The 14045-nt window shown below is 41.9% G+C and overlaps 2 protein-coding genes across 2 annotated transcripts; one reads left to right on the top strand and one right to left on the bottom strand.

Annotated features, from left to right (window-relative positions):
• The first annotated feature begins 1841 nt into the window (after positions 1–1841).
• Positions 1842–8925, top strand: LOC114146842 (E3 ubiquitin-protein ligase RNF135-like). The gene is made up of 7 exons (XM_028021235.1): positions 1842–2333; positions 3573–3890; positions 3961–4038; positions 4944–5025; positions 5129–5218; positions 5969–6019; positions 6709–8925. Exons 1-7 carry the CDS (start codon positions 2076–2078, stop codon positions 7242–7244), a joined length of 1413 nt encoding a protein of 470 aa, XP_027877036.1. The 5' UTR covers positions 1842–2075; the 3' UTR covers positions 7245–8925.
• Positions 8926–8931: 6 nt separating this feature from the next.
• Positions 8932–14045, bottom strand: tox4a (TOX high mobility group box family member 4 a). The gene is made up of 9 exons (XM_028021234.1): positions 13609–14045; positions 13458–13523; positions 13036–13332; positions 12698–12943; positions 11625–11969; positions 10946–11026; positions 10177–10857; positions 9640–9782; positions 8932–9545 (listed from the first exon to the last, which is right to left on the bottom strand). The coding sequence occupies exons 1-9, from the start codon at positions 13711–13713 to the stop codon at positions 9482–9484; spliced, it is 2028 nt and encodes a 675-aa protein (XP_027877035.1). The 5' UTR covers positions 13714–14045; the 3' UTR covers positions 8932–9481.

Below are 14045 nucleotides of genomic sequence, written 5' to 3'. Positions count from 1 at the left end.
TGAACCATCACCACTGTTTCATTACGGTCATTCAGACGTTGGTTGTCTTTTAAAGTTGCTCAAGAATTCGGTCAAACCTGCAGGTTTAAGAAGTTAAAATATGGCATTTGGTTGCAATATGAACTACTCCAGTGAATGTTCAGGAATTTTTTTCAGCTGACCCATCATTCATCTCTCAAGATGTTCTTCAAAACATCTCATTTATGTTGTTGGATTTAGTCGGGTCAGAAAAAAATTGCAATCTTGAGAACATTCTCGGTTGTGTTGTCATGAGATTATAACTTTGTGTCTGAATGGCCTTGATGAGCTGTCAAGCTCACCTTTTGATGGGTTTTTATTTTTAAACGCATTTAAATCTAAACGAATGATAAATCTAACCTTATGTGTGCTTTGCAAAGACTTTTTCAGAAGTGTTTATGGTTCTCAAGATGTACACTTTATATTGACAAATGTCCGTTTTTCATCTTTTTTAACTGCTGTTGGTAAATAAAATGTTTTTGTCAAACCTAAGAATTTTGTGAAAGATTTATTCAACTTTAAACGCATCAAAGCATGACATTGTGTTAACTGCTGTGTAATTTGTGATCTTTTAAGCAATTTAAAACTCTCCAGACATGAAGTGAACCACATTCACAAAAACCGTTTAAGATGACAGTGTTGCATTAAAATAAAAAATAATTCACTGCAAGTTTATATCAAAAAGGTATAGGTTAGAAAGTTAATTTACTTTTAAAAGAACTTAAAATAAGCACGTTTTTGTAGATGCACATAAAACCTGTTGATGCTTGAAGGTGTGTCTAAACCCGTCTGTGCTGCTGAATTGTCCAGAGCTTCAGATTTTTTTTATTTATTTTTTTCATCTCATTGAGCGACTCTTGGTAAATAAAGGTGAAATGGAAATGGCAGCTGCAAACTTGGAGTTAAGGTGAGTCTAACACTGACAACAATTTTCAGTATTTTATTTGTGTAAAAAGTTTTTAATGTGAAATCCTAATAGATTAAAGCTTGTGTTTTGAAAATGGACAAGCTTTTCAAAGCTTGTGTGAAATATTACGTGATATACGTAATGTTTTACGTATATCACGTAATGCGTAAAATTACGTATTTTACTTTTTAACGTAATACCACGTTAAAAAATAAAAAAAAAATTAACGTGGTATTACACTTGGTATATTAGTTCAGTTCCAATATTTCCTCATTCTTTACATTTAGGAGTAAAAAGTAAGTCTTAATTATTAAGTGTGTGTTAATTATAATACATGATGGAAATTATTACATAACCTTAGTTAAAATTGCTGCACATCTGTCTTTTGATTAATTTGTTCATAACTAGTAAATATTATACTGTAAAATAATTGTGCTAGAACTAGAATTAGTTGTGCATTTAAACATATTTGATCAGATTGGTTGGTCTGCCTTATTTTGATTACTAGATATCGTTCACTCTCAATAAAATTAATCCTAAAATTAGCAAATTCTATGTAAAAATGATGAATATTTTGTTGAATGTAAACGTCAGTATTTCATTTCTTAAAACTACTGCTATAAAGTCTGCCACTCTCAATATGGCGGACGCGATGACGTATGGTCCTAAGCCACGCTTTTATCTGCGTAGTTCATGACCTGTAGACAACGTGCTTGTAGGATTTCTCGTTGACGTAAATTCTCAACGTAAATTACAAATTTTAAGAAAAAGAATTAAAAAAAATTATGTTAATATCACTGGACTACTTTTTTGTGTCCAGACAATAAATATTCACAAATCCGCGTAACGACGCGAGAAGAAAAACTGCAATTCTTCATTTCACGTGTGGCCTGAACTGGGACCGTCACGTGACCTAGTAGGCCCCGCCCCACCAGGAAGTAGAGCTGTGAGTTTCACTTTCACTCTAAACTTCAAGCAAAAGCACCGATGTAGCCACCCTTTAACGCCGCTTTGAACCCGCGTTTCTGTGCCTGAGTTCATAACTTTTTCTAAACAACCAAAATATAGCGGTAAACAAATCAACAGCGCAGCAGGGCGGGAACATCCCTGTAGTTAACTCTACTCATGCTCAGCAACAGGGGGGTCAAGGATGGAAGATGCAGATCAAACCCGGTGGGGGGAACTGCTAAGGTGTCCGGTGTGTCAGGACACCTTCAAGGATCCGCGCCAGCTGCCCTGTGGACACAGCATGTGTCTGGACTGTCTGACCAACCTGCTGGACCACTCCACGGACTCACCTTTCCGCTGCCCGGACTGCAGGGCGGACTTTGGACAGGTCGTCGAGCTGCAGAAGAGCTATGCCTTGGCCAGCATCGCAGAGGACTTCAGGTTGATCAAGAAGAGGAGGGTATGTGTTAAATAATTCGGTTGCACGGACCAGGCTGATATAAATTTATAGCTTTCTTTGAAGTCGGACATGCATTACGACACACGTAAGCCTCTAACTCTAACTTTCATTTGATTTTTATTCAACACAGTACTTTCGTGTTGCATTTACAGAACAAGACAACAACAAAAAACATTTTAAAAAATAATAAAGTCGATGTTTCAGTGCTGTTTACCAAGCAGAGCTGATTTCTGGAAAATTGATCCAGGAGGACGATTAATTACATTAATCGTAATGAATCAATTATTGGAATAACCGTCAACTAATTTAGCAATTGATTAATCATTAACTAGAGTATCAAGCCTTTTAAAAAAATGCAGTCGTTGAAAGAGCAACATATATTATTATTTTGTTTATTTATGCATTATTTATACCTTGGATGGAGTAGCTTAGAATAGAATAGAATAGAATAGAATTACTTTATTCATCCCAGCAGGGAAATTACCTTGCAGTTACAGCATAGAGACAAGACACAATAACAACTACCACTGAGTAGTAGTTGTAGATAAAATAAAAAATAAAAAATATATATAAAATGCTTGTCAGGAAGTAAGCAATTTCCTCATGGGGATTAATAAAGTCTATTCTATAAAACCAGTAATTATGCCAAAACTGTACAAAAAATATATTTAAGATAGAAAAAAATCATTCTTTGTCCATAGATCTGTTCTATACTGAAGTCCTCAAGTGGCATAGCTTTAGCTTCAATTGGTTCAAATTCTGTAAAAGAAAGGTATTAAGTACCCTTTGCTATCCAATCATTAACAGGTTAATCAAAAATTAATGAACAGATCAGTCCTACAGTGTGTTGATGTCTGCTTGACTAAACATCAAGTCAAGCAGAAAGTTTGACTTGCAGATGTTAGAAGTAAACATACTTCTAACATCTGCGGATGTAAGCAGTATGCAGATGCATTACTACAAACGATCAATGCTACTTTATTGCATTTTAAGCAATGCAATGTATGTTTTCTTACTTTAAAAAAACAATTAAATTGTGTTTTTGTTAACATTTTTTAAGTATTCTAATCTTGTATAAAATAGAGTTAAAAGCTGAAACGAAAAAGGTTCAGTGTTCCAGTTTCTCATCCGATTAATCACCAGAACAATCGGCAGAAAAATTGATTTCTAAAATAATCGTCAGTTGCGGCCCCGTGTGTATCTGTTCTGACCTCTGGCTGATCGATCGCTTCCTCGCAGGAGACGCTGGCTGAATGCGTCTACTGCGACTGCTGCCCCGAGACGAAAACCGCTGCCTTCAAGTCCTGCCTGAAGTGCGAGGTGTCGCTGTGCAGAGAGCACGCCAAGGACCACCTGGAGCTGCGGGCGTTCACCGGACATCCCCTGGTCGATCCGCTCAGCGACCTGCTGGAGAGGAAGTGCCCGGAGCACCGGGACCAGGTGCTGCGGTACTACTGCAGCTCGTCCAGGCGCTACATCTGTAACATGTGCGCCCTGGAGAGCAAGCGGCTCGGCTCGGCCTCGGACGCCTCCGCCGTCCTGCGGCGACAGCTAACTGTGAGTTCAGCGTCGCTCCTACAGCAAACGTCATCGGGTGAAAGCTGATTGGGGTATCTGTATTCAACAGGACCACATGGACCAGCACTTTATGACGCTCCAGCAGCAAATGAAAGAGTCTATAGATGCTGTAAGCAGCCAATATGAGGTAAGTGATGTTTTCTAAAGCTCACTGGGTTTGGTTAGACTTAGAGTGAAGGTCTACAACTGGAGCTACAACGCAGTGATTTAGGTCAAAGCCTAAATCCTAAAACGTGTTAGAATGGCCCAAAACCTTTTGGGAAATGTTGAAAATGGCTGTTCAAAGATGTTCTCCACCCAATCCGACTGTACCCGGGCTAATTTGCACAGAAGAATAGACACAATTTTCAGTCTTCAAGTGTTGCGACGTCAACGGAGACACTCCATAGAACACCAGAAAACTGGAGTTGCAGCGGAAATTGGTGTCACACAAAATCACAGGAAACTTAATCGAAATTTATGACTGAAACGTCACTAATTTATGTTAGCATGGTTCGTACAAGTGCTTGAAATCCTTCAAAAGGCTTGAGTTTCAATTAGGTGTTTTCAAGACTTGCAAAGTGCTTGATTTCTGCATAAAGTTCTTGAAAGTGCTTGATATTCAAACTGCACAGTTTTGTAATAAAGTGCAACCTAACGTTTGATTCAAAGCCTAAATTTGGAAAACATTGTTTACAGTAAATTTTCACACACTTGGTACAAAGAGACACATTTTTGTTTCACTGGTGGACTAAACCTTTCTTGCTTTAGGTCAGATAGAATCAGCAAAATTATTTCTATTTACTAAATGCCAGAAAACGCAGCTGGAAAATTTCTTAGAACTCTTTTTTTTTGTAACTTTCTTTGTATATTTTGGTTAAGAATTTAATTTGAGCATAAAATTGACCTCAACACAATTTGTTTGGATCCTTTATTGATCTGTGTAACTGAAATAAAGTTTGCCTTACATTTTATATTTTAAACAATGTTATGATTCACAAACATCTTTGCCAGTCAGATTTCAATTTATTTATTTTTTCTTCTTAAATCCAGAAACGGAAAGGAAACCCTCTTGATCGTCTCAACGGCGTCACGGTGGTCCTGCTCTCTCTGTGGTTCATAGTTCTCTACTACGGTGAGGGAGACGATGCCGGGCCCTGAACCGGGCCCTGAACTGGGCGCGATCGTTCTGCGTTATCAGATAAAACCGTTGACGTCCATGTTTTGTCTCTCACCAGCCTACAGCTACTCTGTGGAGAACCAGACGCTGGCGGACGCGCTGGAGAGGCAGCAGAGCCATGTGCATCACATTTATTCCAGCATCGCAGGTGAAACTCCGCCGTCACACACACACATCAGAGCCAGCAATATTGGGTTCAATGATGAAAAGATGTCTAGCTCGCGTCTACTAAAAGACGTCAGTCTCCGTGTCCAGGTTTTGCTTAGTAAATAGGGAATGTTAGACTAAGAGATGGAAAAACAACTAGTTGTTTAGAAGTTTCAACTTTCTGATCCAAACATTTTTAAAAAACGTCGGCTGTTACGTTCAACCTGAGAGTTGTCGACTCGGAGTGAGGGAGGACACAAACTTTCTGACGTTTCAGAAAGTTTGAGCTAACCTTGGAAAGTAAAAAAAAGTTTGAGAGTTTGAAAGGCAGGAAATCAGGTGATTTAGGGAAACTCTGCTAGTGTTGCACCACATCTCAAAAATGTAACAGCAATGGGCGCAAAAAGTGGGTATGCACTGTTTGTGATGCGTATGGGTGCTATGCTAGAAGGGGCGCCAGAGCTATGGCAGAAAACTGATTTCTGGTCGGCATTTTCTGTTTTTAACAGACGTTTGTGCTTGTGTAAACGATCTGATCCATTACAAAGGCACGCCCATAATTTGTCTACATACATCTCAGAAAGTTCAAAGTTGCGTCCGTTGTCAATGTAAATAGTTTGGAGCCTGCTCAGTAAATATTTGCTTCCAATTCTTTATTAAAGGTGTGTTTTTTCATCATTCAACCCCGAAAACGGAACAGTTTTAAAGTGGAGCCCATGTTCATGCTCAGTCCCATCTTCTTCCTGCATAGGACACATGGCTGATCATCCTCTGAAGAGGCTTTCAGAAGACAAAGACGAAGGTATGGATGTGTCCCTTTAAATCAGGTGGTACTCACGGCGCCCCCTACTGGTCAACAAGGTAAACAACCGTTTAGTTGCCGTGAGGCGAGCTCAAAGTACGATGCTGCAGTTAGCCTACCAAAGGATTGTGTTTAAAAATAATAACAAATGAATTGCTTTTAAAAGAAAAGCTGAATCAGAAACGAGAACAGCAGGACAATTTATATGATCGGAGGAATTTATGTCCATAGGAATATTTTTCAGTTTCACAGGGTGAGTTGCAAAACTTTTGTTTTTAAAACACTATTAGTGATGCATAGCATGTAGATGTAGGTCTGCGGCTGAGCTGAGTGGGATGTGACGGTGAGAAGGCGGTGAGCATTGCTGCGCCCCCTGCTGGCTAAATGCATCTTAACACCTAAAACAAAATTATGTCAGGGTTAAAAAAAAATGTTTTTGTTTTGTCAAAATTCTGTTATTTTTTTATTATGCTTCTAAATTACAAAGGCAAAAAAAAAAAAAAAAAAAGACAATGAGTTAAAAGACTCATATTTTCATTCAGCCGTGTCAGGTTAAGTGGTCGGTGAGAGTTTGTTAGTGAGTCAAGTGGTCTCCTCAGCCTGAAAAAGTTTGAGAAAAAATACTCTAAATGTATGCACAGATGTGGGAATGTGTGAGTGTGACCCTCTGTCGAAACCTGCTCTGTCAGGGACTGTCATGTTGGACCTGGACACCGCCAGTCGTATCCTTGGACTTTCTGCTGACCTCCGGACAGTGGAGAGAGTCAGAGCGGCGCTGCATTATCCCAACAGCGACGGCCGCTTCGACCAAGCCCCGCAGGTGCTCTCCGCCCCGTGCTTCTCCTCCGGCGCCCACGTCTGGGAGGTGGAGGCCGAGGGCTGCTGGGACATCGCCGTCTCCTACCGGAGCGTCCCGCGAAGGAGCAGAGACGGCAGCAGCGCATTCGGACACAACTCGGAATCGTGGAGCCTGTCCCACAGCGGGCAGGGCGAGCTGTTCGCCTTCCACGACAGACACAAAACCGCTCTGTCCGGACCGCTGCGCAGCAGCAGAATAGCGGTGGAGGTGAACTTTGAGGAAGGCAGAATCGGCTTCAGCGCCGTGGGCTCCACCGAGACGCTGCTGCACGAGTTCAAGGCGGAGCTGACGCAGCCTGTGTGTTTGGGTTTGGGCCTCCATCACGTCGACCCGCCCAGCAGAGCCTCCATTGTGAAGGTTTCATGAAGCAATAAGACTCAAACTACATGGAGCCTGGTGGCCTTGCGCTTCATTACAGCTCAGGAACAAATATTAAAATAAAGAGGTTTTTGATTGTATAAGTAGACATTTCTGGGTTTTTATTTTTCACAATATGAATGTTATGTTTTACGACGGAGCTAAGAAAATAAAATTAAAACAAGAATTTATTTAATTTTTTATAATGGACCAAGGTTTTTTTTTAAGCATTTCAAAGTTGTTTCGATAAAGTTACAAGGTTTTACTTTGAGAATAATCTAATTCACTTTCTAAGGAATTCTTTAAATCACTGTTTGATTGACTTTATGTATACAATAGTGATCATTGGAGTATTAGGGCCATACTAAGAGAAAATCAAATAAAATTACGAGAATAAAGTCATAATTTAACGTTAGTAAAGTTGAAATAATACGAGAATGAAGAATGAAGTTGTAGCATTACCAGAACAAAGTAACATTACCAATTTATTCTCGTAATATGACTTTATTCTCATATTGTTACTTTTTGTATTATTTTGACTTTATTGTAATTTTTAATAGCCCTAATAGTCATGAACAAAATACAGAATACTTGACACAAAAAGTTTTTCAAATTACAATGATTTAAAGAATTCATAAGAAAATTAATTAGATTATTCTGAAAGTAAAATCTTGTAATTTTATCTAAACAACGTTGAAAATCCTGGGTTCCGTTTCACAGAAAGAAATTCTCGTCATCTGATAGTGTTATCAGATAACCAAACAATTCATGTGGGATTTCAGATAAATTATTCCTGATTCCAGCCTGAAGCGTTGGGATCAAGTCACAGGAAGGAAACCAGGATGGGGGGTTTGAGAACTAAACACTTTTTTCCCTCCCAAAGGAATTTATCTGTTTCAGTTCATCCAGGAATGACCTCTGACCTTCTGAGAGGCAGTAAATAGCAAAACTGTCCAAACAAGCCCTCTCGACCATAAACCCACACAATTAGAAGTGCTGCACTGCTGAGGAAGTTGACGTATAAAACTTGTCTCCATTTTGGATGTGAAACTATGCTAACTACCAACTCACTGCTTTCCCATGGTCCTAATGGGTTCAAGAAGTTTACACGTGCAGGGAAAACTAAGAAGGTTGATTCAAATTTAAAATATTAATGGAAAAGGGTGGAGGAAGGAGAGACTGTAGTTACGTCTGGAGACGTCTGCTCCATTGGCTTACAATTGGGATAAAGTTTGTACTGGTTGGAGGTTTAAACGAACAAGCTTTTTTGTTCAAGTCACTTGTTCTTTTGTATTTATTTTTCTCATCCATCTTTTCTTTTCTTACAGTAAACCGTTTCAGGTTGATTTTTAAGGAAGTTGTTTCTGAAAACTATCTCCGGCGGTGAACCTGCAGCCTTATTTCTTTTTGTGCGGTGAAAGGCCATCGGCCCACGGCAGGAAGAAATCATCTGCCCAGAACTCAAATTTAAGACGTGCATAACTCCAGAAATGCATAAGAGAAATATTCATTCTATGTTATGTATCCATTATGCTGTTTCAAACTGCCTGGTTTATATCTATCTAAAATTTTAAACAGCGTAATAGTTTTGACGAGAACCGACAGGCTCCGTAATTCGCTTCCGGAGATTTAGAGGTAACCTTTCATCCTGAAAAAATGTAATTTAAAACAAATAAAGAATCAAATGGTCCTCTGCTACAGTTTTTTTTTTTCTTTATTTAAAAAAAATAAACATGAGAATTTAGAAACAACTAAACAGCCTGATTAAAAGATCATACAAAAAATAGGCATTAGCCCACATGGGAAGCCATCATCAAATACCAAACATGTACAAACAAATGAAGGCATTTAATGCTAAGCTGGTCTGGAGCTTATTATTTTGTTCACTACTGGGAATGATTTTTATTTATTTTCTGTCTTCAAAAAAAGAAAAAGTAAAATGTTACTGACTTTTCAAACTGTACTAGCTGCCATTAGATCCTCCGGTAACAGCGTTGGCCGTCTCCACTTCTGGATCGGATTTACTGACACTTGTCATTTCTTCCCCCAGAAAACTCGCTGCTAAACTACAATCTAGCAGCTTTGGATGCAATTTACATCCAAAGCAGTGACAACAATCACCACTTATCTTTGTTCCAGTTTTTCAAAACACAAAAACAGATTTTTCAGCTGACTAGTGTTACTAGCAAAATAGTAACTGATATAGTTCAGTTGTTGTGTCTGTGTCGATCAGTAGAGGGCGCTCTTCACTTCACCGTCCCCAGGTTCTGGTTCTGGTTCTGGATGGAGCACCACGCCTTGAAGACATCCCTACGAAACAACGTGTTGGAATTTTTACATTTTCTTTTTTATTCTGATGGCTCAAAACAAAAAGTAAAAAACAAACGAGATGACGTCTACACACCTGCAGTGAGTGGCCACGCACTCGTTGCTGCAGTACTCCTGGTCCCAGTCCTCGCTGTCGATGGCCGGGTTTGTGCAGCCCGCTCTCACACACATGCTCTTCACCGAGACGGCGCCGGAGGACGCGCTCACCTCCATCACGTCCTGGAAACAGGAGCACAGCGTTTGCACATGTGAACGCTGCCCTGCAGCAGGAGATCGTGCGTTTACCGATACATGTGCGGTAGAGTTTCACATTATCGTTGCATTTGACAGTTTGGATTAGGGATGCACATAATTAACCGACTTCACTCATTAATCGATAACTTGCATCTCTACTTTTAAATTTTTTTTTTTATAGATTTAGAACTGAAAAGTGTGGCATGCATTTGTATTGCACTGCTTTTTATTCTAATCCCTACTTACAAACCAGCGCAGCCTTCAGAAGCCCCCTAACTCGCAAACATCAATCAAACCTTTCGGTCAACATGGTGGACAGGGCAACCCGATGTTAGAAATACGGAGGCTGCATGGAAGCTGGTCGGAGTCAGAGGTTTACCTCGTCTGAATCCAGAATTTCGGTGATGTCGTCGTCGCTTGTAGCTGCAGCAGAACTCCCGTCTTGCGCCGGCTGCACGGTGGTAGCCGCAGCAGCAGCAGCAGCAGCAGCAGCAGCAGCAGCAGCAGTAGCAGTAGCGGTGGGTGCGACTACGCTGGTGGCCAACCTGTCCTGAACCGACGCAGGGACTATTTTGATCTGGAGCGGAGGTGGAGGCGTCGCCGCCATGCTGACCGGCTGGCCCAGCGTCGTCGTCGCTCCCTCTCTGGGTTTGGCCTGCAGCGGCGGAGGGGCCGGCGCCATCTGCTGGAGCCGCGGCGGGGGCGGCGCGTTCTGCATCTGCTGCAGAGGCGGCGGCTGGCGGGCGGCGCTGGACACCAGGAGGGTGGGCTGCACGGCGCCGACCCCTCCGGATAACAGCGTCACCACCTGGCCCCCGGCCTGCAGCAAATGCTTGGGGATGATGATCTTGGTGACGGTCTGGGTCGGAGGCAGGACGGCGCTCAGAGCGCCGGTTGGGTTTGCGCCCAACTGGGGAGGAACGTCCAGGATGATGTTGGCCTCCATGCTGCTGCTGCTGCTGGCTGAGGACAGGAGAAGGGTCTGCTGGCCCGCAGGAGGAGGGGCTACCAGGGTCAGATCCACCACAGGGGGGGAGGTCTCCATCTCCACAGAGGCTGGCTGCAGGGAGGGAATCCAGGTTATAGGGATATCAGTGGGAGAGCGAGACACTTATTTGTTGTTCCTTCGCAGGACAGCATGGCGTTACCTGAGACAGCTGGCTGGCTTTGTACGTTGCCAGCGCCTTCAGGTACTCCTTCTTGGCTGCTTCCGTTTTCTTTTTGTAAACCTGCAGGAAACAACAAACCGTCGTTCTGGATTAGAGCTGAGCGAGAAATCGATCTAATCGATTAAGTGAATTTTTGGTTTTAGAAAATTTAACTCTTGGAAAAATCTGTTTGTTTTTTTCTTTTCTTTTCTCCTGGGATTCAAAAGGTCAGAGAGATGTTGGCGCAACCAGGGCGGCCATCTTGTTTTACAACTTCTGTTTAACTGGACTTTGAGTTCAGGTCCACAATGCAGTGGAATATTAAGGCCAGGTTACATATTATATATATATATATATATTTATATATATATATATATATTTTTCTGGTCAAATTGCGTCGATTTTTCTTTTGCTAATATGACTATGTTCTCGTAGCCTCGTTATAATTCTCCGTCATTCAACTCAGGAGCCATAGCTGACATAAAAGTAAGTTTTTGAAAACATTTTCTGTCATTTCATTTTTAAGAAAAGAAACCAGGCAAAAGAAAAAAAAAAACAAACAAAAGACTAAAATCGGATCTGGCACAATAGAAATCTGACTTTATTTCTAAGCCACATTGCCCTATTCCTGTTTCTAGACGTTAATCCTCCAGATATCAACAGAAGGCAAACGGAGCACCTGTTTCTGATCGTCCGCCAGGCTGTCCCACATGGACGCCACGATCTTTGACACCTCCCCAAAGGAGGCGTTGGGGTTCTGGCCCTTAATGGCCGACTGGGTGTCTCTGAAAAACAGAGCGTACGCCGAGACGGGCTTCTGCGGCTCGTTGGGATCCTTCTTCTTCCTTCCTTTCTTTCCTCCCGCCGCCGCTTCGGCTGCCGAGGCCAGAGCGGCGGGTTTCCCTCCGACCCGCCTGGCCGCTGCCGCCGGGGAGGCAGAGGACGGGGACGCGGGGTAGGGGGACATGTGGGACAGGACCGGGGAGGAGGAGATGGACACGGGGGAGTCCACCAGCACGCTTCTCTGTAGGAAGAGAGAAAGTGGGTCAAAAAAATGTAAAAATCAGTGAAGCAGACAGTTACAAATAAAAACAGTAATATAAATTATTAGGAATTGATGTGATAGATCCAAACAAAGCAGGACTTGAGGATGAAAAGAAAGAAAAGTTTTTAATTTTGGGGTTGGCCAATCAAAAAAAAAAAAAAGGATTCTCAATTGTTTGCAGATGATATTAATGGATCTCTAATGTAAATTTACAAAACATCGTGCTAAAAAAAAGAAAAGAAAAAGTTTTTTTTATGTTGTTGGAATTAAATTTAGGAATTATGAAAGCACAGACTTATGAGAGTGTAGTTCATTATGAGTTTTCAAAACATTGATAAGGAAATATCTGACGGCTACAGGCGTAAAAACCTTAACATGCATCTGTTTTGGATTGTTTTCTGCCATTTTATGTTTGTTAAGTGATTTTACATACAAGAGGTGATATGTTTGGGGGTTTTATAAGTTGGAATGATTTACGGAGGGGCGTTCTAGTTTAATTTGATGAGAAGGACAGGCCTAAATATAAGCCTTCTGCTTCTACTTGTACCTTTTCAGTCAAGTTGTTGAAATTGTCTCAGTGCTTTGAAGTAGGAATAGCAAATTATTTGATTAACTGAATAAAAAAACAATAAATCAAAAGGAAGACAATTTGAAGTTTGATTGGAACGTGACAACGTTTACAATCCACCGCATATAATCGTCGTTACCTTGAAGTCATCCATGTCCTCGTCCTGCAGGGAACCGACTGGAGACGAGGATATTAGCAGCGGCTCCTCTGGCGCATCCGGATGATGGCCCGGGTTACTTCCCCCGAGCTCCAGCGTCAGTTCTGACGGGTTCATGCCGGTCAGCTGGCTGCCTTCCAGGAGACCGTGACCTAATTCGCTCAGCTGAACGTCGATGGTCATGGGAGGAGAGCGGCTGAAATGTGAGCCGCTGGAGTTCCCCATCTCCTGAAGAGAAAATAAAGAGAGAAAGAAAAATCCAGGTTTCAAACAGCATTCAGATTTGACTGATTGATTGACTGACTGATCCCAGAACTCACCAGGGCAGAGGAGCTGAGAAGGGCTCCCCCTCCAGCTTGACCCATTGTCCCGAGGTTCAGCCTCTCCAGACCTTGAGACCCAAAGGTGGAGGCGAACGACGGATCATTGGCTTCCACCACCAGGTTGCTCACCAGGCTCCTGGAGCTGGAAGACCCGCTGGTGTCGTCTGAGCCGTCGGTCAGGTCAAAGTGGGACACTGCCTCGCTGATGCTGAGAGCCTGGTCTGGATCCAGGGATATCGGTGGGATCTCGAACACCTCATCCCCGAGACTAGGAGTGTGAAATGTCTGCTGCATCTGGAAAAACAAAAACCACACACACACAGAGAGAGAGAGAGAGAGAGAGAGAAAGAGAGAGAGAGAGAATGGGTTAAAAACACCACTAGAAATTAGATGGTTCATCAATGAAGTGACTCGCTAACCTCTGCTGATAGGAAATGATGCCCAGCTCCACTAATGGTTAGATAGCTGTCGCTGCCTTCAGAAAACTGCAACAGATAAATAAATAAAATTTAACTAACTACAGTACAACAGAGACGGTTTATAACCAGGCATCCTCGGATGTAACGTTACCTTGTTCTCCTCAGAGTATCCGCCGTATGGCTGGGTGTCCATAAACTCCGTGTCAACATTTGCAGGACAGTCATCCGCCAGCTCAGAGTAAAACTTGAGATCCATTTAGACTTGTTTCTCGAGTCCAACTATCACACTTTTTTAGAAGCTATTCCTCTATTCAGCTCACAAACTGGGGCTAACATCTGTATCAATAGTCGCTAGCAGCTAGCTAGCTAACTAGCATCCAACAGACGGTTAGCATGCTGCTACAGCCGGACACATATTAAAATAACTTAAATGAGATAATATTTGTGTGATTTATAGTTAACAACAGCTACATAAAGTCCGTTTTGATCATTAAATTTAACGTGTTGGTCTTTTTACAGCCTAAAGTTGACAAGCGACCCTAAACAAGTATGTTCGTCGGTGTAATACTACTAGCGCCCTCTAGGGGA

This window comes from Xiphophorus couchianus, chromosome 6, assembly GCF_001444195.1.
Source record: "Xiphophorus couchianus chromosome 6, X_couchianus-1.0, whole genome shotgun sequence".
Taxonomy (NCBI): Eukaryota; Metazoa; Chordata; class Actinopteri; order Cyprinodontiformes; family Poeciliidae; genus Xiphophorus; species Xiphophorus couchianus.
The sequence above is the reverse complement of the archived record's forward strand: the minus strand, read 5'-3'. Positions and strand labels throughout refer to the sequence as shown.